Source organism: Zootoca vivipara, chromosome 2 (assembly GCF_963506605.1).
Source record: "Zootoca vivipara chromosome 2, rZooViv1.1, whole genome shotgun sequence".
In the NCBI taxonomy this organism is placed as follows: Eukaryota; Metazoa; Chordata; class Lepidosauria; order Squamata; family Lacertidae; genus Zootoca; species Zootoca vivipara.
This window is the reverse complement of record NC_083277.1, coordinates 29,644,440-29,665,964: the sequence shown is the minus strand read 5'-3', so window position 1 is coordinate 29,665,964 and position 21,525 is coordinate 29,644,440. Positions and strand designations below refer to the sequence as shown.

The window sequence follows — 21,525 nt, the reverse complement described above, 5'->3', positions numbered from 1 at the left end:
TATCTTTCTGGGTACATTGCACACCTGTGTGTGGAGACCTGACTCTTTCATTCATTTGTCCTTTGTGTTTCTCTTGCAACCTGCCTATGGCAGCCTGTGCTTTGGTGGACATTTCATTACTGAGTCCCTGTGGGGACACAATCTGCCCCTTGGACCACTTATAAACGCCATCTCCAACTCCTCGAAAGATTCCACCAATGGTGTCTCCAAAAAATTTTACACTTCACTTGGGAAGACAGGCGAACTAATATCAGTGTACAGTACTCTATTCCGAACTTAAAAATGGAAAGCGTAACCTTTCCAAAGAGGTTTAAAGACTGTCTCAAGGCAAATCTTTAAAAATGTAGTACAAACACTGACAACTGGGAAACCCCAGCCTGCGAGCGCTCCAGTTGGAGAACAGCCGTTACCAAAGGTGTCATGGGCTTTGAAGAAACTCGATCTCAGGACGCAAGGGAGAAACATGCTAAGAGGAAGGCACACTTGGCAAATCCACACCGTGATCAACTCCCGCCTGGAAACCAATGTCCCCACCGTGGAAGGATATGTGGATCCAGAATTGGCCTCAACAGTCACTTGCGGACCCATCGTTAAAACCGTGTTTATGGAAGACAATCTTACTTGGCTACGAGTGATCGCCAAAGAAGAAGAAGAAGAAGAATCTGCCGTGACAGTGTTTGCGCCTGTGTGCAGGGTCGGATTTAGGTTTGATGAGGCCCTAAACTACTGAAGATAATGGCCACTGGCGGAGGAAGAGGGGGGCAGGGGGAGCACACTGCCCCTGGCACCACGATCCTGGTGGGGTGCCATCGCTGCTGCCCACCCCCGCAGGGGGCACACCACGCCCCCGGGATGTGCGCCAGCCACGCCCACGCCTGCTCCCTGCCCCCAGTGCCGGAGCATGAAGCTCTGGCACTGGTAATGGGGCCCTTTGTATGTCCAGCTGTCCTTTGTCAACAACAAATTGTCACTGTTTTTGTGTTGAATATATGCTATATGGTAATTTATGGACCTAATAGGTATCTACACCCATTTGCACATAACAAAATATGTACATCATAGGAGCCTACACAACACAAAACACTGTTGCTGTATGTACGGTAGGTTTTTATTTTATTTGTTTTTTATCTTATATTTTGGAAATTACATCCAGTGTTTTTTGTCCTTTAAATTGGGGGGGGGGGCAAGAGTGTGGGGCCCTAAGCTATAGCTTGTTTAGCTTATACGTAAATCCGGCACTGCCTGTGCGCATATATTTCCATGTTAGAACGTACATTTACTTGCGTTTCTTTGGTAGGAGGAGTGTTTACTGTGGGATCGGCGCTCTTCTTGCAAGTTTTATTTCCTCAGCATCCCTATGATGGCCTTGCCTGCTTCCCCACTTCCGCCCATTTGCCCTTCTCACGGCAAATATATAAAGCTGACAAACCCATCGCCCACCCCACCCCACCCATTTGTGGCAACTGAACGCAACCCAGCCTGGAGCCGAGCAACCCAGCCCTTCCTCGTATCTGTGCACTTTACTGCGAGAGGGAATAGCCGCGCTACTACTTCTTGAGAGCGTGAGGGGAGGAGGCGCGCGCTTGTTTTGTGTTGTGTGTTTATGTGGCTGTTCCTGCGCGTGCACCCCCTGTCCCTCTCCCCCGACGGCAGCGTTGCTGGGTAGGTGGGTAAGTGACTCATCCTGCCTTTGAATGGCAGCCCTAAGCTTTATAATGGGCTGGAGCGGCCCCGGCTCCACTCCTCCTCCTCACCGTTCCTGCTGCCCTGAGGGGAGCCCTGAGCGAGGCTTAAGCGCGCGGAGAGCTGCACACGCAGCCCCGGGGAGAGAGAACAGAGGAAAACATGATGAGCCTGAGCTGCGTCCCTCTCCTCTTCCTGCTGCTCTCCACGGGGGATTCTGCAGTTATCACTGGGGTGAGAGGGGCAGCCTCTGGGGCGAGGGATTCTCGCCACCAAATAGACTTGGCAAAGGGGATGCGGCGGGTGGAGGGGTGAGACCTTGTACGAGAAAGGAAGGAATGGCGAGACACGAGTTAACCCCGACGGTTGGAGCAGGCGAGACAAGTGCGCGCTTGTGCGCCCTTTCTGCCATGAGCCTGGTGGCTATTTTGGCGGGAAATCCGGGATTAGCTGAAAGCAGCACCACCAGCCGAGACGGGGTGGTGGGTAGGCGAGTGCTTTAGAAAGTGCGAGAGGCAGGAATAGCTTTTAAGTGTGTTGTTGGGGGGGGAGGTGTTCTGTGGAGGAAAGGACCGACGAGGCGCGCTGCTCGGTTCTTTTCCAATTCCTGCGCTAGGGCATGGTGCGCGCCTGTGTCGACTCCCCACGCGCCTTGGGAGCTTTTGGGGAGGCGTTCGCCTGAAACGAGTTGCTGGGGTGAGGCGTGCCTGATCCTGAGGCTTTGCGTGCGTGCCTGGTGGTATCCGGCTGTTGTGGGGTGGGGGTGGGGTGGGGTGGGGATGGAGCTTGTCTCCTGGGGGTATTATGGCTTTTCTGGGGAAAGAGGATTGGGAGACAAAGGCGCGCTTATGGCAATCCCTCAGAGGATACTGAGGCAACTTGAGTCGCCTCCCACGCTATCTGCTTTAACTGGCTTGTTGTCTAATTTAAGGCTGGGGGGGGGGAGTTGGGAGCCAGCTGCCCTGCCGTCGCAACCTGTAACTCCAAAAGCTTCCCGCCTCCCCCAGCTGCGCCCAGTTTGGAAGTTGAGGCAACTGTGGAGAAACGTGTTGTTGTTGTTGTTTTTCCGGAGGTAAAACTACCTCCTGGATTTGATACTCCTGTGCTGAGTTCCTCAGAATCTCCCTTCCGCTGTCACATTTAATTTCTCAAGACAGGGGAGATGAGATGTTCACTCAGCTCCGGGAGAGATTCTTACCTATGTCCACCCCTCTCCCCGTTTCAAGGAGGCGTGTTAAACGATCCGCAACTCCCTGTTGTCTTGCCAAGAAACTTTTTATATACTGTAATCGATTCTGGGGAGGGAGGAAAAAGCCTGAGCAACACTTTGAAAGGTTCATTTTCTCTTAAAGGCTCCAACCAGGTATTTCAGCTTACAGAAAGACTTTGAAATCAAAGTGATTTTATAATAGCCACATTTCTCTGTGGCTGGAGGATGGATAGGCTGCAATACTTTTAGCTTTTTAAGATTTTCCCTGCTTCTTCCTCTGCTAAGGACTTGGCTATTCCTTACAAAGTGTCAATATTGACAGAAGTTCTCTAAATGCATTTTTTAAAACTGCTTTATTTAACAATTGTCTTGACTCTCTACTTTAACTACTCTGTTTCATCCCCGCTTTAGATTGGATCCATTGTGCCTTTGATCTTGAACCTGTTTAATTGAATCTGTTTTCCTCCTGCAGTTTGATTCCATTGTTTAGTTAGACACTCACTGTTAAGGTCCAGGTGACAGAAGGAAAGAGAGGAGCAGGGGCAGGATGGAAGCTAACAAGTTGCGAGACTTATATGACATACAGGCAGTGCTGATAGATTTCTAGCACCATGAAGGAAATTAGGCTCTATAACTAAATGCTGCACAGATTCCTTCATTCAGTACAAAATACAGCACTTAATAGCGGGTCTATTCAAAGGTGTGTGATGTGGCATTTTTGTTCTCCTCTGCAGTTTGGCACTTGGCTGGAACTTATGGCCAGACTCAGTAAAGGAGTACAGGAACAACCTCATGTCCAGTTCCTCTAATACTTTCTATTTTATATTACCATTGAATGATACTTTATTTTTACAGGTGTAAATACAATTTCAAAGAAATTAGCCACCTCTATATTCGGGTGCTGGCTTGTAAAAGAGATAATCCAGTTGTAGAAGCAGAGAGCGAATCTTGCGTACGACAGCAGCATGTGCAGGAATAATTTGACAAGAAACTGAATTGTATCCTAGAGCAAGGTTCCCCTGACTTCTCCATTTGTATTAATGAAATAATAAAAGGAACAACTGTAATTTAGAGTAATATTTGTGTTTGTGATAAATATCTCTTTTCTTTCTCCCTGTTAAATATACACTATCTGTTTAATGCTTGAGGGCAGTCTAAACAGATATGCTGATTTCTGAACATATCATGTTCTTAATGCTTACTCAATCAACCTGCAGCCTACATGCTGCTTAAAGACTTCGGTAATTCAGGGGTATATAACTGGTGACTGGGAGCGGCCACCGAGACCACATAACACCGGTCCTGAAAGACCTACATTGGCTCCCAGTACGTTTCCAAGCACAATTCAAAGTGTTGGTGCTGACCTTTAAAGCCCTAAACGGCCTTGGGCCAGTATACCTGAAGGAGCGTCTCCACCCCCATCATTCTGCCCGGACACTGAGGTCCAGCTCTGAGGGCCTTCTGGCTGTTCCCTCGCTACGAGAAGCCAAGTTACAGGGAACCAGGCAGAGGGCCTTCTCTGTAGTGGCACCCACCCTGTGGAACGCCCTCCCACCAGAGGTCAAAGAGAACAACAATTACCAGACCTTAGGGAAGCTTTTAATGTTTGATGGATTTCTGTATTTTAATATTTTGTTGGAAGCCGCCCAGAGTGGCTGGGGGAACCTAGCCAGATGGGCGGGGTATAAATAATAATATATTATTATTATTATTATTATTATTATTATTATTATTATTATTATTATCTTAAATAAATAAATTCCAAAGAAAGCCCCTCTTTTGTCATCTTTCCGCAGGGCCTGCAAGACAGAGCTGTTCCGCCTGGCCTTTGGGTTAGACTCAGCCTGACCCCTGTGTTTTCCTCCCTCATGGCTTGGATTTATGGACTACTTGAAATGAGGCTGCATTTTAAATTTTAATACTGTATTTTAATCTGTATTTTAATTAATTGTTTTTATGTTATATTGTGGTTCTGTTGGTGTGAGCCGCCCTGAGCCCGGTTTTTGACTGGGGAGGGCGGGGTATAAATAAAAATTTATTATTATTATTATTATTATTATTATTATTATTATATTTTAAATCTGTTATTTTTCATAATGAAATGGTTTGAAGCTTACCTTCTTGTCCTTCAACTCGAAGCAATTAGGTAGCATAAGCCCTCCACATACTGGGAGTTATCCTGAGAGGAGGTGTGTAGGGACCGGACCTCTGAGAACATCTTAAGATGTGTGAGGAGGCTCCTCAGTGGCCTTGAGACAGAGGGAGGGGAGAAAGTAAACAGACCAACCTACCCATGGCATCCTAGGAAAGGAAGAGACACCTGAAGTCACGGCTATTCTTCTAGAAAAAGAGATGTCAGAACTCACCATGAATGCCAACCTCCTCTTAAAATGGAAATGGCATCCACCTGAGAGGTGGTGGTAGCCAACTGAGAGGTGCCAGAACTGAGTTACGCCAAGTTCTGGCTGAAAAAAGCCCTGCCTGGACTAAGTAGAAAGGGCAAGATGAAAAATTGACAAGGTCAAGAAAAGGACTTTTCATCTACTGCTTTTAGCCTTTTCAAATTACCCGCCTGGTCTCTATCAGAAAGCAGAGAATTTACATGGCAACAAATCTGAAGTGAAGAGCTCTGTCTGGTAGTTTATATTGTGTGTTTTTAAAAAACAAAAGATAAAGTAAAAGTGCAGCAATTCTTGCACACATAGGGATGTATCTAGGATTTAACTCTGTCCTACAAAACAAACTACCGTAGTGAATAGAACTAAAATTTCTACAATGTTAAGAATATATATGAAACATTAAAATATGAAAATAGAATGATACCAACTAAAATCCAGTTAATATTTCAGTGTTTAGCAATTAATATTTTATACAAATCTTAGGAATTGGTTTTGCATTTCCTTCCCTGTTGACATGTAAACTAACATAACCTTGTGCCTCATCTCTATATTCAAAATGAAATTGTAGTAATGACTTTGAATATTACCATACAACTAGTTTTTAAAGCTACCATCTATTATGTAAATATGTACTTTGATATCAATTTTCTTATTAAAATTACATAATATTTATGCAGTAGAGTATAATTATATTCATAATGAAATATTCTAAAGTGAGCATTTGTTTCAGTGGACAGTAATGTTTCCCTCAGAGCCATTATCTGTTCATAAACACTTTCCTGTGAATCTGCTTATTTATGATCCCATTGCACAGCAGAATCTTATAGAGCTTTACAGTCCAAGTATTTGAAATGAAACAAAAGCAAAGTTATTTTGCAGTGCAGTCCTAACCATGTCTTCTCAGAAATATGTCCAACTAAATTCAGTGGGATTTACTGCCAGGTAAATGGGGTTAGAACTATAGCCTGAATGTATTCCTTGATTTCACTAAGGCAGGTGTGGGGAACCTTTGGTCCTTCAGATGTAGCTGACCTCCAGCTTCCACCATTGCTAACCATTGGACATGTCTGCTGTGGCTGATCAGAGTTGCAGTTCTTCAGCATTTAAAGAGCCAAAGGTTCTCCACATCTGCACTTAGGGCATTTTCACAAACCATTCAAAATCCACTTTGGCATTCAACTGATCTTAGTCCAAACTTAGCATACTCATCACCTTTGTTTTCAAGTGAAGTTTCTACTATGAAGTTGTTGTTTTTTATTTTAAAATGATAGAAGATAAAAAAATATAGACAGTCTATACTCAGCCTGTCAACATCATACAGACACAGAGGCAGGTGCATTGTCTCAGCTGTAAAGGGACCCCTGTAAAGGGACCCCTGACCATTAGGTCCAGTCGTGACCAACTCCGGGGTTGCGGCGCTCATCTCGGGTTATTGGCCGAGGGAGCCGGCGTACAGCTTCCAGGTCATGTGGCCAGCATGACAAAGCCGCTTCTGGCAAACCAGAGCAGCGCATGGAAACGCTGTTTACCTTCCCGCTTGGAGCGGTACCTATTTATCTACTTGCATTTTGACGTGCTTTCGGACTGCTTCATGCTATTGTCATGACCACGGAATTCATCAGCACTCCAGATACAGAGCTGGAGGCCGCAGATGCATCAGCTAAGCAGCCAAGTTGAGGGTTCCAAGCTTCCTACTCATTTTCAGAAGGCCATGGCACCTGTCAGAAACCCACAGAAGGAATTCTCATAGCTGTAGGACTCAAGTCAGGATCCTCACAAGTGCCTTCCCTGAAGAACCTGATACCTGTCACTGCACTTCACTGGTCTTGCAGTACAGGGAGCACACCTGGAGGGAGGCTGTGGGATGCAGGAGAAGTGCCCATCTTTTGGGCCAGAGAGCTGGCCCTTTTAATACTCTAAAGTTCATTCTTATGGTGGTTTTAGGTGACACGTAGTATCTGTAGGTGGCCAGCAGTGTCATGCTCCCTCTTCACGGATCTTTGTATACAGAAGCTGGCTGCTCATGCACAACTATGTATGAGGATCTGTCCAGGGAAAGTGACCTTTGGGGAAAACAAGGTGTCTGTAATCAAACAGCACAGGAGTAGTATACTCCAACTCACCTGCCACGGGAGCCAGCATGGTGTAGTGGCTAAGAGTGGTGGACTCATAATCTGGTGAACCAAGTTCGCGTCCCTGCTCCTCCACATGCAGCTGCTGGGTGATCTTGGGCTAGTCACACTTCTCTGAAGTCTCTCAGCCCTACTAACCTCACAGAGTGTTTGTTGTGGCGAAGGAAGGGGACGAGATTGTTAGCAGCTTTGAGACTCCTTAAGGGGAGTGAAAGGTGGGATATCAAGTCCAAATGCCTTCTCCTCCTCTTCTTTTTAGCATGGATTTGCCTAACAGGCATTAAATCACCAGTCCATAAGCAAACATTCACAGTACAAAGACTTTTTATTTACAAATTAAAAGGGAACTAACAGTATGGAAGAGGCAAGCGTGAGAGACAAACACGCAAGAGACTTTAGAGCTTGGATGAATCCCCATTTTGTCTGAAGGTTCTCCTGAGTAAATTTTGATATGAAGTATTAACCGAATATTTTGGGATAGGATATTCAATATATTTAACATTTGATGCCTGCCAGTCTTTGATAGTTGACATGTCATGGTATTTAGTATAACTCTGCTCAGCATTAATGCCTCAGATTGTTCCCTGATAAATTGTGGCCTATGTGTGTCACAAATGAATAAATATTCTAGGAATCTTCTTTTCAAATCCATTTTACCAGAAATTATAAGATATACAATCAATGACTTTAGGCTGCAATCCTATTGTCACTTACATGAGAGTGAAATCCATTAAATTCAATGGTACTTCTGAACAGGAATGACTGGGATTGTATTGCACATGTTGTTTTTATGGAAGTTGTAATTTATTTTCTTGAATTTCTTGTGGTTTTGTGTAATTTTGTTCTTGGCATTCTTAGATTTTTGTAAATCACTGCATACTGAAACTTGCGTGAGCAAGCTTGATTTACGAAGAGCTTCAGTTAATATCCAGAGAAACAAGCTCCAATGACTTGTTCCATTTTTAGCTACAGAGTTATGCCTGCTATAAATAAATCAAAACATTAAAAGTAGTCTAATAGAAAGAAAAGGGGACTTCTGCTGTTGTTGGACCGGATTAATAATGTTTTTGTGTCTCAAGTGATTGCAGGCATTCTGGTGGAGATAAGACAGATCTTACCTCTGCCTGAACATTGAGACATTGTATTGTTAAATATCACAAATATTTGCTCTGCTATTCAGTGGCATAAGAGCTAATATAGAACCTCTTGCCATGCATGTTTATTTCGGCAACAAAATAATCATTCAACCCATCATCTCATTCTGTCTGGCACCATTCATGGTATAAAATAATTTAGTGGCCTGGATCCAACTAAATAATCCCCACTGGTTTCAGTGGAGCCTTTGTGGCTGACTTTAGCTGCTGGATCCAGGCCACAGGTAATCTTTACTTGAACTGATGAGGATGGTGGTGGGAGGAGAGACAGCATGTGACATTTGATATGTAGGTTCCAACATCTAATTACTAAATTTAAGGATTTTTAATTTAAAGAAACAAACAAACTTGCTTCAGCTTCTAATGGGCTATATGACCATGTGAATCTCAAACCCCACCATTTCCTTGTGTTAGCAAAGCCTCTTGAAAATATAGGCTTTTAGGTGTACAATAAGATAATGGGGTAGTTGTTGTTGTTGTTGTTGTGTTGTTGTTCAGTCATTTAGTCGTGTCCGACTCTTTGTGACCCCATGGACCAGAGTATGCAGTTTGGTCAGACTCATGTTGGTAGCTTCGAGAACACTGTCCAACCACCTCGTCCTCTGTCGTCCCCTTCTCCTAGTGCCCTCAAACTTTCCCAACATCAGGGTCTTTTCCAGGGAGTCTTCTCTTCTCATGAGGTGGCCAAAGTATTGGAGCCTCAGCTTCACGATCTGTCCTTCCAGTGAGCACTCAGGGCTTATTTCCTTCAGAATGGATAGGTTTGATCTTCTTGCAGTCCATGGGACTCTCAAGAATCTCCTCCAGCACCATAATTCAAAAGCATCAATTCTTCGGCGATCAGCCTTCTTTATGGTCCAGCTCTCACTTCCATGCATCACTACTGGGAAAACTATAGCTTTAACTATACGGACCTTTGTTGGCAAGGTGATGTCTCTGCTTTTTAAGATGCTGTCTAGGTTTGTCATTGCTTTTCTCCCAAGAAGCAGACGTCTTAATTTTGTGGCTGCTGTCACCATCTGGAGTGATCATGGAACCCAAGACAGTAAAATCTCTCACTGCCTCGATTTCTTCCCCTTCTATTTGCCAGGCGGTGATGGGACCAGTGACCATGATCTTAGTTTTTTTGATGTTGAGCTTCAGACCATATTTTACTCTCTCCTCTTTCACCCTCATTACAAGGTTCTTTAATTCCTCCTCACTTTCTGCTATCAAGGTCGTGTCATCAGCACGATGGGGTAGTAGTCCAGCTTATTTTTAGTAATTTTACTTATCTAATACTGCGTGTCTGTTTATTATGTTTAAGGCTTGTGACAGAGATCTACAGTGTGGTGGAGGCATGTGTTGTGCTGTTAGCCTCTGGATTCGGAGCCTGCGGATGTGCACACCAATGGGAACCTTGGGAGAAGACTGTCATCCTTTGAGTCATAAAGTTAGTATTTTTTTCCTGGTACCTTGTGTGATACCGTAACTGACAGGGTAGAAGGAAATATGAATATGTTTTGTTGTGAGTCAAACTGCATAAAATATTATCCATTGCAAAAGTGCAAGAACATATACTTTACAGAGAAAGTTTTCTTTTTATGGAAACAGCATCATAATAACATACGCAAATAAATATATTACTGTCAGTGTTATTCTGTAAGAGGTCTTAAGGTAAAAAAAATAAAGTCCAATGCTTTTCTTTCAAATTACAGAATATAAGCATCTTAAAACTATCCTTATACTCTTGTTTCTTATAAGTGATCATTCAAACCCTGCTGATTTCCAGAGCTATTAATAGTTTGAGTAAATTGTTCAGATAATCAAAGTACCTCATTGCTTCCTTCCAGAGGTTTGAATCCAACGTTGTTTGAGTAGTCTTCTGATCAGGTACCTTTCTCTCATCTCCTCTGCAGCCCTTCTCAACCCTCTAGGGCAGATTTTAAGGGTACACAAGGGCGATTTGGGGTGGGCGGTGGGGCATCGCACATGTGACGTCAGAAGGAGCCAGGGGCAGAGCTGAACATGGCAGTCACGTGGCATCAGTGGCTGGTGGCTCTTCCTCCACCACCTCCTGGTGCTGCCACCTGCAGGAAGATGCTTCAAACTTCCTTCCCCTCAGCGGCAGGAGGAGGAGCTGGCCACTGGAGCCACACTGCACTGCTCTATGCTTTTCGAACACCCCAAAAATATTCAGGGAGGCCAAAAGAACTCAGCCCCGGGTGCCAGATGCGGCCCAATCACCTTCTAAATCCAGCCTGCAGACGGTCCGGGAATCAGCGTGTTTTTACATGAGTAGAATGTGTGCTTTTATTTAAAATGCATCTCTGGGTTATTTGTGGGGCATAGGAATTCGTTCTTTTCTCCCCTTCAAAATATAGTCCGGCCCTCTGCAAGGTCTGAGGGACAGTGGACCAGCCCCCTGCTGAAAAGGTTTGCTGACCCCTGCTTTATGGCAATACTCTGTTCCTAACCATATCCACATTTCACTATTGCATTGTGCACTTATACAGGGTGAGTTTTTTAAAAGAGGCCCCGTGGAACATGCTTACTCTGTATCCACGGGGCCTCTTTTAAAGGACTCACCCTGTACCTACTGCAATGCTCCTATGCCCCACAAATAACCCAGAGATTGATTTTTCTTCATATCGTTGTATCTGGGAGACAACGGACGGGATAGTCCATAAAGCTCCAAGAAGGCACTGCCATCCTTTTTCTCCCCTAAATAAGTTCATGCTCATTCCATGCAATGAGGGGTGCAGCTATTACCTTTCTTCCAATTTCTTTCTTGGTCTGCTGTTAAAGAAGAAGCAGGGAAGAATGTCACTGACTGCGTATTCTTGAAAATCTTGGTATTATTTTGAATTGTTTCTAGCACTGGTTCTCGAAGTATTTACTGTTCTGTAAAATTAGTTCTTGCAATTTAGCCTTGAAGCTAGGGCTGCCATACGTCATATCCGGAATACTGCAGCCGATGTTCCTCAAAAATAGCTAAAAAATGTCCAATTTATTTGCAAAAAAGCTCATATTATCCTTGGGGTTACAGAAGACCATTCAAAGTGTCAAAACACTGACGTTCCCCATTTGTCTGCAGGTCAGGTACAAAGCAGACATATTCAATTTATATTTTCCCTCACTACCACACCACTGAGTTTAAACTTGATCTGCAAGGACAAGCCTAAATTGAAAAGCAATTTTGTCTTCATACTAGATTAGCCTTGAGTGCCCTTTGTTAAATCACACATGGAGAGCTTATAAAGTGGACCACCAACTGATATAAGCTGATCAGAGATCAGTAAAGGCATACTGCTTAAGTCAAAACACAGATTAAATGTTAGTCTTTCAGATAAGACTCAGTTGTAATTCATTTAGCCCTGCTACCACTTCTATAGATTTTTTTCCCTTTCCATTAAGGTGAATAAAATATTATTTGTGCAACATTTTATAAAGAAAAAATACACAACATGATGCTTTGACAATAATACTGTAATGCAAGAACAAAATGCATTGGTCTTTGAGAAGAAAATCTGACACACAAAAAAGGTTTTGTTGCCCTCAGTGTTATTCTGATGGGACTAGATACATAATTTTCCCGACTAATCTGCAGTAACACTATGAAACAGCATTATTGGCAACAGTTTTGTTTTTAGAGGAAAAAAATGCTGTGGGTGTATGATTTGGAGAAATGCATAACTCCAAGCCCATGGTTTTTAGCAAAAAGTAGGTAAACCATACTTGTAAACCATGTATCCTTCAAACATTGTTGGACTATAACTCCCATCAACCTCAGACAACATTGCCGGTGGTCAGAGATAAATCGTGTCCTCCCTCAAAGAGGGGTGAGGGGTATTGCGGTGAGACCTGGCAACCAAACCCTTGTGTTGTGGGTGAGTACGATTGGATAGCCACAACACCCAATTGGTAGGTCCCTTGATGCTGGGTTTAATCTGACCAATGGGACACTAGCCAAATGGATCAAGGGACCTATATGTTGTTGGATGATCCTATTGGAAGGCCCAATCTGAAGCAAGGTACCATATGTGGGATAGCAAATACCAACGCTGTGAAACTTTGGATTAGGTCTTTCCCGAAAGCGATACTCCCATTGGTACACCATAATAATATATACCAGACATATTGCTGTTTTGATGGTTGTGTACACAGAGGATCAGTTTCACATTATATAGTTAATAATAAACACCAAGAGAGGAAAACAGGTCAGTGCACCTGTGAGGAAGATGGAATATGTTTTGGGGGATCCCTTTGAACTAGTTAATATACTAGTGTGGAAACTTTAGTGTTAACTCACCTACTGTTGAGTTGTCTTCTTGCCTCCATTTCTTTAACATTAACTATTTGTTTCCAGATTCCATTTTGGGGGAAGAGAATTCATCACAGCTGTCCATGCCTACCTAATTTGTCTTGTGTCTGGGTTTCTCCTAGCAAATACAAATGTTTACCGGAATTCAAAAACGAAGATATCTTTTTCTAGCAAAAGCATGGGGAAGGATTCTGTGTCATTACTGTATTCCATGTATTAAGATCCTTACTTGTTATTGTGATGAAGTCATTTGTCACTGGAAATTTTCCAATATACTTTCTTGCATTGTTATCATTATCATTTTTATGATACCATAGTTCATGGCAGCCAAGATGTTTTCAGCTGGACAATTTCAGGGAGTTCTTCATATTCTTAACAGCACAAGCTAATATGTGCTGAAGTAGACCTGTACAACTTGAGACTTTCCACTTCAAACATAGCACATCAGCCATGTGTGGCTGACTACCTGAGGCTCAATAAACCTCCTATTTGTGTAGCCTACAAAAACAGGTAACAAGAAGAAACTGGCAGGCCCCAATGCATCATTGCTGTGTTGCATTTGGCATAGATCACAAACTGTGTACTGTAGACTTATACAGAAGGAATAGTACAGATAGCTCCTCTCTCCTAAAATCTGGCCTGCTGAAGGATGACCAGGTTAGCCATCTAGAAAACAGATGCCCATAATTACCAAGTCAGTTTACATAAATTTGCTCAAGATTTTTCTGAATCTACTAAGATTGAATTAAAGTATTTTGCAATATAGGGCTAAGAACAAGACAATTTGTTAGACTATGATAATCCAGGTACATATTTGTTGTAATAATTATACTATTTTAGATTAGATGTTATTTAAAAATGACAACCTGCACCAAAGCATTTAAGTTGTAAAAAATACTGTTTAAAATTAATACATTCTGAGTATGAGAAGAGAAAAAATTCTTTTTGTTTTATTTGGCATAAACTAGCAGCTTGTCAAATGATATTTGATGTGTACTTTATATATTTTTAAAAAAATTGGAAACGTTTATTTAATTAAAGTACTTGACTTGTTATGTAAATATATCAATATCACTATGTAATAATTCTGTATCAGAATAATGGTAGTACAGTATTTCTTTTTATTTAAAATTATATATTTATTTTTGCACTGTGGTCTTTGATTTATTCCAGTGAGTTATTGTTATCTATCAACATTAAATTGAGAACTTATGTGCGAAAGTATGCATCACTCAAGATTAACGTTACCATTAAATTTGACATAAGAACCTCCTATACAATTCAATGCTCCATGAAAAATTATAAAATGCCATAGAAGCTGTCTTCAGTCTTACTTTCTTTTACTTCTCCTTGTTAAATATAACACACACACAAAATTAACAAAGTAAGCCTATGAATGCTTATGAAGTAAGTCCCATTTCCTATATTCATAGCAATTCTATGTGTGGAAAGCTGGTGCAAAGTGTATCTAGACAATTGACATGCATTTATTTGCCTGAGTCCACAGTGTTAAGTAGCTAAGGCTGATCACATCAAGCACATTCTCTTTAGCTGATGTCAGTAAGGACCAGTTTATACCATCAGCATAACCATGAAGGGAAACAGCATTCCCTGAACTATATACACCATGTTTGGTTGCTGGTGGATGGCTGCATATTTAAATGCTTCCTTTAAAAAAAACAAAACTGGTATGTAGAGTGAGAAACACATGAGAAAAGTCTAGACTGAGCATTTCCAAGATACCTTTCTTTGTGTAGGACTGCATTTGTTGTGAGGAAGTTCCAGAAAATTTTAACATTAGATTCTGCTGACTGCATAAACTGAATGAGATGAGTGGGAAATTCATCACAACTTGACTCTGATTTCTCGTCCCAGTATATTTGAAGCACACCATGTCATGCATTTTAGGTGTATTTCTAATAAAAGAATGTTTGAAAATCCTTGGGTATTAGAAGTCAGCTTTAGACCAAGTATAGTAGAAGGACATGATTCCAGAAGCTGTGCAGGATAACCAACCATAGTTGTGTTGGGTGGTGACTTATAACCTTGTACTCCATAGCTTTTTCTTCCATTAGGAAACACTCCCAAAGTAATTTTGCTATAGCACATCAATATTAATTGTTCATGTTGCCACGTATTGTCTATATGAGTCACCCTGGAAATGTGTTCCCCAGATATACCTACCGGTACAGTACTTAGTAGATCCTTATTTAGTTTTCTGCTTAACTTCCCCCTCCCCTCACCAAAATGTGTAGATTTATGTAATAATGTAATGCAACCCAGTGAGGTCTTTCTTCAGCTTCTGAGATGTATGTTGTTTTCAGTATTATGTGAAGAAACCCAGAAGCACCAGTCTCCAATAAACCTTCTAAAGTGGAACGGCAATAAATTTGTTTTCAATTCATGGAGCTCTGAGAAGAGTTTAGCCATGTGCATTATTTCACATAGGTCATATTTTGTCAGAACTAAAGCTGCCTTTCATTAACCAGCAAGCTATTTTTCACACAGCCATTGGCACTTGACTATCAGGTCTTCATTGACCCATAGAACTCATCAACTGAAAGTATAAAAAAGAATGTATTGACCTTGCTGCCAGAACTCCCTAATTAGGAACAAATGAGAAAACAACATCACAGAATGAGGCCACTTCATGTGTGGTTCCTCAGCGATGGAAAACATATTTGCAGATTCACAATTAAAAACATACATTTGCTGCACACATGTATGTAAGTTCATGTAAAACATAAACCCAGACAACATTTAAAAAATAACATGAAACAATCTTTACAGCAATCTTTACTGGGTCTATAGGGACCCAGGTGGCGCTGTGGTTAAACCACTGAGCCTAGGACTTGCTGATCAGAAGGTCGGCAGTTCGAATCCCTGTGACGGGGTGAGCTCCCGTTGCTTGGTCCCAGCTCCTGCCAACCTAGCAGTTCGAAAGCACGTCAAAATGCAAGTAGATAAATAGGAACCGCTACAGCGGGAAGGTAAACGGCGTTTCCATGTGCTGCTCTGGTTCGCCAGAAGCGGCTTTGTCATGCTGGCCACATGACCTGGAAGCTATACGCCGGCTCCCTCGGCCAATAATGCGAGATGAGCGCGCAACCCCAGAGTCGGTCACGACTGGACCTAATGGTCAGGGGTACCTTTACCTTTACCTTTATACTTATGGCAAGCCAGATCTAGAAGGAGAATTCCCAATCTTCATTAAATTCTATAGTTGGGGTCAATAAAACATCAAAGCTGCAATGCTAATCTTTGCTCTCCTATAACTTTAGGAAACCGAGATCTGCTGTCTAGAAATCTGCTCAAAGATGCATCAGTGGCAACTACCAAAAGGAATCACCACTAATTAGAATTCTTCCATGACATCCTTATACCTCCATAACCTTCACATGGGAGTATTAGCCTTTGTCCCTTTTGAGCGGGACCCAGGTGGCGCTGTGGTTAAACCACTGAGCCTAGGGCTTGCTGATCAGAAGGCTGGCGGTTCGAATCCCTGTGAGCTCCCGTTGCTTGGTCCCAGCTCCTGCCAACCTAGCAGTTCAAAAGCACGTCAAAATGCAAGTAGATAAATAGGAACCGCTACAGCGGGAAGGTAAACGGCGTTTCCATGTGCTGCTCTGGTTTGCCAGAAGCGGCTTTGTCATGCTGGCCACATGACCTGGAAGCTATACGCCGGCTCCCTTGGCCAATAATGCGAGATGAGTGCACAAACCCAGAGTCGGTCACGACTGGACCTAATGGTCAGGGGTCCCTTTACCTTTACCCTTTTGAGCAACGCCCAGTATTAGCAGAAGATACACAATGGCTAGGCTTTTCACTCTACCCCTAAAGGTAAAGGGACCCCGGATCATTAGGTCCAGTCGTGACCAATTCTGCACTTTGATGTGCTTTCGAACTGCTAGGTTGGCAGGAGCTGGGACCGAGAAACAGGAACTCACCCCATCGCAGGGATTCGAACCGCCAACCTTCTGATTGTCAAGCCCTAGGCTCGGTGGTTTAACCCACAACGCCACCCGCGTCCTTGGTAAATTGTTCAGGGCAAATTGTTCAAACAATGGGTGGCAATGAGATTTGCTAATGAATCAACCACAGTCCATAATGTGGGCAAATATTCATTATATGGGATGCTTGGAAAGAACATGAACTACATTTTCCCATTTTAAAGCCATGATGTTTCGATTCATACTACAATACCATTTTGAAATGTTTTCCTTTTCTCCTTGCAGCCAAGTAGTTGGCGCAGCAGTCCTCAACCATTTTGCTGCCTGGTGATCCATTTGGAAATCCTAGAAACTGCTGTGGCCCCCACAAAAACCAATTTCACAGTCAAACGCCACCTCCAAAAACAGGGAGAACATCTTCCCCAAAACCAAAGCAGACAAAAAAGTAGGCACCTTTTCCCGCCCCAAAACCCAAGCAAACTCTGTAACTGAACCACCCCCCTAAAAGCCCCAAACCCTCATATGGGAGAGGTGGATTAGGTAGGGCCCCTGGCAAGGAACCAAGGGGGTAACTGAGGACACTGTAGTGCCCATGGGCACCATGTTGAGAACCCCAGAGTTATCAAATGTGAATTGGGTTCGTGTTTATTTTACAATTTCATCTTTTGCAACTTTAATGGCTGGATAATGTACTGCATTTGTCTTGGTAACTTTCCTTGTTTGTTTCCTATCACATACATGAGCTTTAAAATGGGGCTTCAACAGGATGAAGCCGCACATAGGAAGCGGCCCCATTAATTCCTTTTAAATCTTGCACCTGCCGTGACAAATGCTCAACTGACATACCTTTCTAGCTTACCAATGTTTTCACCGGAGTGTGTCCTTACAGAAGCAGCAGGTATATAACAATCAGGTTTTGCTAGTCAATCATCCTCTCAGCTTGGCTAGAAAGACAGAATTCTTCATTGTAGGATCTGTCCCCAGTGTGCCTCATCAAGGGACGTCTTACTAATTAGCCGCCTCATCATAGTAAGACATAGTGATGTGCATTTTGTTCCAAATAGGACCGCATTCAAAAGCCTGTAGCTTGCTTTCTTGCTCACACACACACACACACACACACACACACACATTTTTAAATACAGTGGTACCTCGGTTTATGAACACAATTGGTTCCGGAAGTCTGTTCATAAACTGAAGCGTTCATAAACTGAAGCGAACTTTCCCATTGAAAGTAATGGAAAGTGGATTAATCCGTTCCAGACGGTCCGCGGAGTAACCGTTCATAAACTGAAGCGAACTTTCCCATTGAAAGCAATTGAAAGTGGATTAATCCGTTCCAGACGGGTCCGCAAAGTACTTAAACTGAAGCGTTCATAAACTGAAACATGGGTGTAATTGGTTCCGGAAGTCTGTTCATAAACTGAAGCGTTCATAAACTGAAGCGAACTTTCCCATTAAAAGTAATGGAAAGTGAATTAATCCGTTCCAGATAGGTCCGCGGCGTTCATAAACCGAAAATTCATAAACCGAGGTGTCCATAAACCGAGGTTCCACTGTATGTGCATGTTACACAGGTGAGTGCTTTGCGGGGGAAACCCCAGAAGTTAATAGCTAAGAATACCTTCACTTAAACCATCTTTTAAACAAGACTTCTCTAGTATAAAGTAAGTGGTCTTGACAAAAAGGAACATGTTTTCCAGGAGGGGTTGTTAGTACAGGTGAAACTCAGAAAATTAGATTATCGTCGAAAAGTGCATTTATTTCAGTAATGCAACTTAAAAGGTGAAACCAATATATGAGATAGGTGCATGACATGCAAAGCAAGATATGTCAAGCCTTTATTTATTGTAATTATTTGTTGTTAGGTGGGTCAATTATAAATGGAATGTAATTAATGAAATGTAATAGCGATGTTTAGTTTTGTATTATTATAACTATTTGTTTTATTACTGTGGAATTTCCAAAAGAAAGCCTTTGTAAAAATTAAAAGAAAAATAAAAAATAATAAGTTGCATTACTGAAATAAATGCACTTTTCGACGATATTCTAATTTTCCGAGTTTCACCTGTATCACAAAAATTGGCAGGACAATGAAAAGCACATGAGAGAATTTAATATTCATATTCTTATGAACTACAGAGGCCAGCAGTTTGTGGTGTCTGTTTTTGAGAAGTTATTTTGATTGTAATAATAATAATAATAATAATAATAATAATAATAATAATAATAATATATTATTTATACCCCACCTATCTGGCTGGGTTTCCCAAGCCACTCTAGGAGAAATTGACAAGAAGCAAATGTTCAACTTCAACCTATGAAAGCACACGTAGGGACTATATTTTGTATGGATATATGCAGATGATCTATTTAGGAGGTGTGACAGACATTATTTATGGAGCAATTTACATTTCATGGATGTACTGTATTGGCAGGAACATTGTTTTAATGGGAGCAAGTACTTCATTATTCTGCATTCCTTTTTTCTATTTTAACAATGCCCACCCACTCACAGTCTGAGAGGAAGTAGGGAGAATGGGAAACAAACCTGATTTACCTGGAGGCCCCTTGGCCAACCTGCCCTAATTAAAAGTGCTGCAGATAGCAGGTGATGGAAAAAACCTGAGCCAAAGACCCCGAATAGCTGCTGCCTATAAACAATACTGGACCTATTGGCCATAGGTTGCAATCTATAACTGAGGTACAGATAAGGGGGCACCAGAAGGTGGGGGCAACATCATCTGCCAAGAAGACCATGTTCATAAGGAAGAGGTGCTGGCACATCTTCCTTCGCGTTTAAAAATGACCCCTCCCCCCCAAAAACCAAATAATTGCTTACAAGGGGGTTATAAGAATCGGCAATCACCACACCCAGCTTGGAAACAATTGAAATAGACGGCAAGACCTACCATAATACCAACAAACTGTTTCTTTGATTTACTTGTGCCACTGGTACTGCTCAGCTACTTCCTTCCCATCATCCTTCTTCTAGAGCTTGGGTGACAGGAAGGAACAAACTCAACATTTTGATGGAACGAAGTAATACTCCACTAAATCACTCCACTTTCTCCGACTGTCACAAAGCAGCATGCCTCCAAACCTCAAATCTTTCTTTCCTTTTCTAGCTAGGAAGGATCGTGATTTCCACCCTTTCTCTCACAAATGATAAGCTTTCGCTGAAGTGGCAAACCCTCTTCTCTGTGGTCATGGTTAATATTGTCCAAGGAAGAGGTACCCAGGGCCGTCTTAAGCATATCTGGCGCCCTGGTGCGACGATCCCTCCGATGCCCCCCCCTGCCCTGTTTCTCAGCACGGCGGGTGGGCAGGCGCAGCGCGGCACCCCCCTGGCAGCCCAGCGCCCTGGCGCATTGCGCCACCCAGCCTTGCCTTAGGGCCGGCCCTGGAGGTACCCTTTCCCAAAAATTAGAAGTTCAACAGCAAATGTAGTGCACACCGTTGCAAAGGGGGAAGGAAACAAAATTGCAAAGCCCACAGACCGATGGCACAACCGAATCCCTAATATTGAAGATCATAACTAAACAAAAGACACGTTTTATTTTTATCAACTAAGAACTGCTGTACCTCAAGGGCCGCCTCTCCCCATATGAACCGTCCCGGACCCTGCAATCGTCATCTGAGGCCCTTCTTCATGTGCCCTTTCCACGAGAAGTCAGGAGGCAACACAGGAACGGGCCTTTTCTGCAGCGGCTCCCCATTTGTGAAATGCTCTCCCCAGGGGCGCTCACCTGGCACCTTCCTTACATATCTTTAGGTGCCAGGCAAAAACGTTTCTCGATTAAACAACCAATCTATGGCCTTTTATGCTTGGGGGGATGTTATTGGTTTTTATCATGTATTTTGTGTTCTCATTTTGTAATTTTATGTAGTGAACTACCCTGTATTTTTCGGAAGAAAGGCAGTGTAGGAATTTAATAAATAATAACATCCCGCCTTTTAACCATTTCATGAGGCAGTAGATTTCCCACAAGGCTGTAAAACAGTACAATAACACACTTGTAGAATAGTACTGTTGATATGAACATATAGACAACCCAAGACATCAAAATGGGTTGCTACAACAATAAATCCCAGTTTGGCTTCTTCTCTTTCTCTCTCCTGTCAGCTCCTTCTGGATGTATACGTTCCTCTTTATCTTCTGGGTGTATACACTAGTGGCCAAAATTGTGGAAACCTTTTGGGAAAAGTGTATTTCCGAGGTTTGATGGCTCCTTTTTTTGGAGTAATACCATACCATAAAATTATGTATCAATGGAAAGATAATTTAGTGACGAGAAAAAGGAAACGCAACATGCTTAGGCTGATATGCAGCTTTCCACAATTTTGGCCACTAGTGTGCTTTCCTTTCCCTCCCTCCCCACAGGATCAGGTGATTAGGCCCCAGCAAGCTGCCTAGAAATCCACACCTTCCAAAGTTCCTCTTTCCCACAACAGTCAAAATCTGACCAAAGCATCTTTTCCTCTCTGATTGGTTGCCCTGAAGAGAGTTAACTTTCCGCACCTTCATGTCAACTTCTCCCCTAACAATTAATATGGCGGCTGTTGTGTATAAAGCTGAGGTAGCATTCAGTTCTTCTTTGCTCGCCTTCTTGTTGAGCTACATTAAAATGTTAACTTCTGCTATACCACTAAAGCTCATTCGTGTTTGTTCTTTTTTTAAAAAAAACAAACAA

The 21,525-nt window shown here is 42.6% G+C and overlaps 1 protein-coding gene across 1 annotated transcript; it reads left to right on the top strand.

The window, feature by feature from the left end:
- The first annotated feature begins 1,845 nt into the window (after positions 1–1,845).
- On the top strand, positions 1,846–13,053 carry PROK2 (prokineticin 2). Its single transcript, XM_035108105.2, has 3 exons — positions 1,846–1,917; positions 9,885–10,010; positions 12,927–13,053. Exons 1-3 carry the CDS (start codon positions 1,846–1,848, stop codon positions 13,050–13,052), a joined length of 324 nt encoding a protein of 107 aa, XP_034963996.1. The 3' UTR covers position 13,053.
- Positions 13,054–21,525: the final 8,472 nt, after the last annotated feature.

What these genes read in the sequence shown, in the direction of transcription:
- PROK2 (XM_035108105.2), top strand. Translation starts at nt 1,846, where the DNA reads ATGATGAGCCTGAGCTGCGTCCCTCTCCTCTTCCTGCTGCTCTCCACG. An exon ending in ATTCTGCAGTTATCACTGGG is followed by an intron (nt 1,918 to 9,884) that starts GTGAGAGGGGCA and finishes ATTATGTTTAAG; the next exon opens with GCTTGTGACAGAGATCTACA. An exon ending in GTCATCCTTTGAGTCATAAA is followed by an intron (nt 10,011 to 12,926) that starts GTTAGTATTTTT and finishes ATTTGTTTCCAG; the next exon opens with ATTCCATTTTGGGGGAAGAG.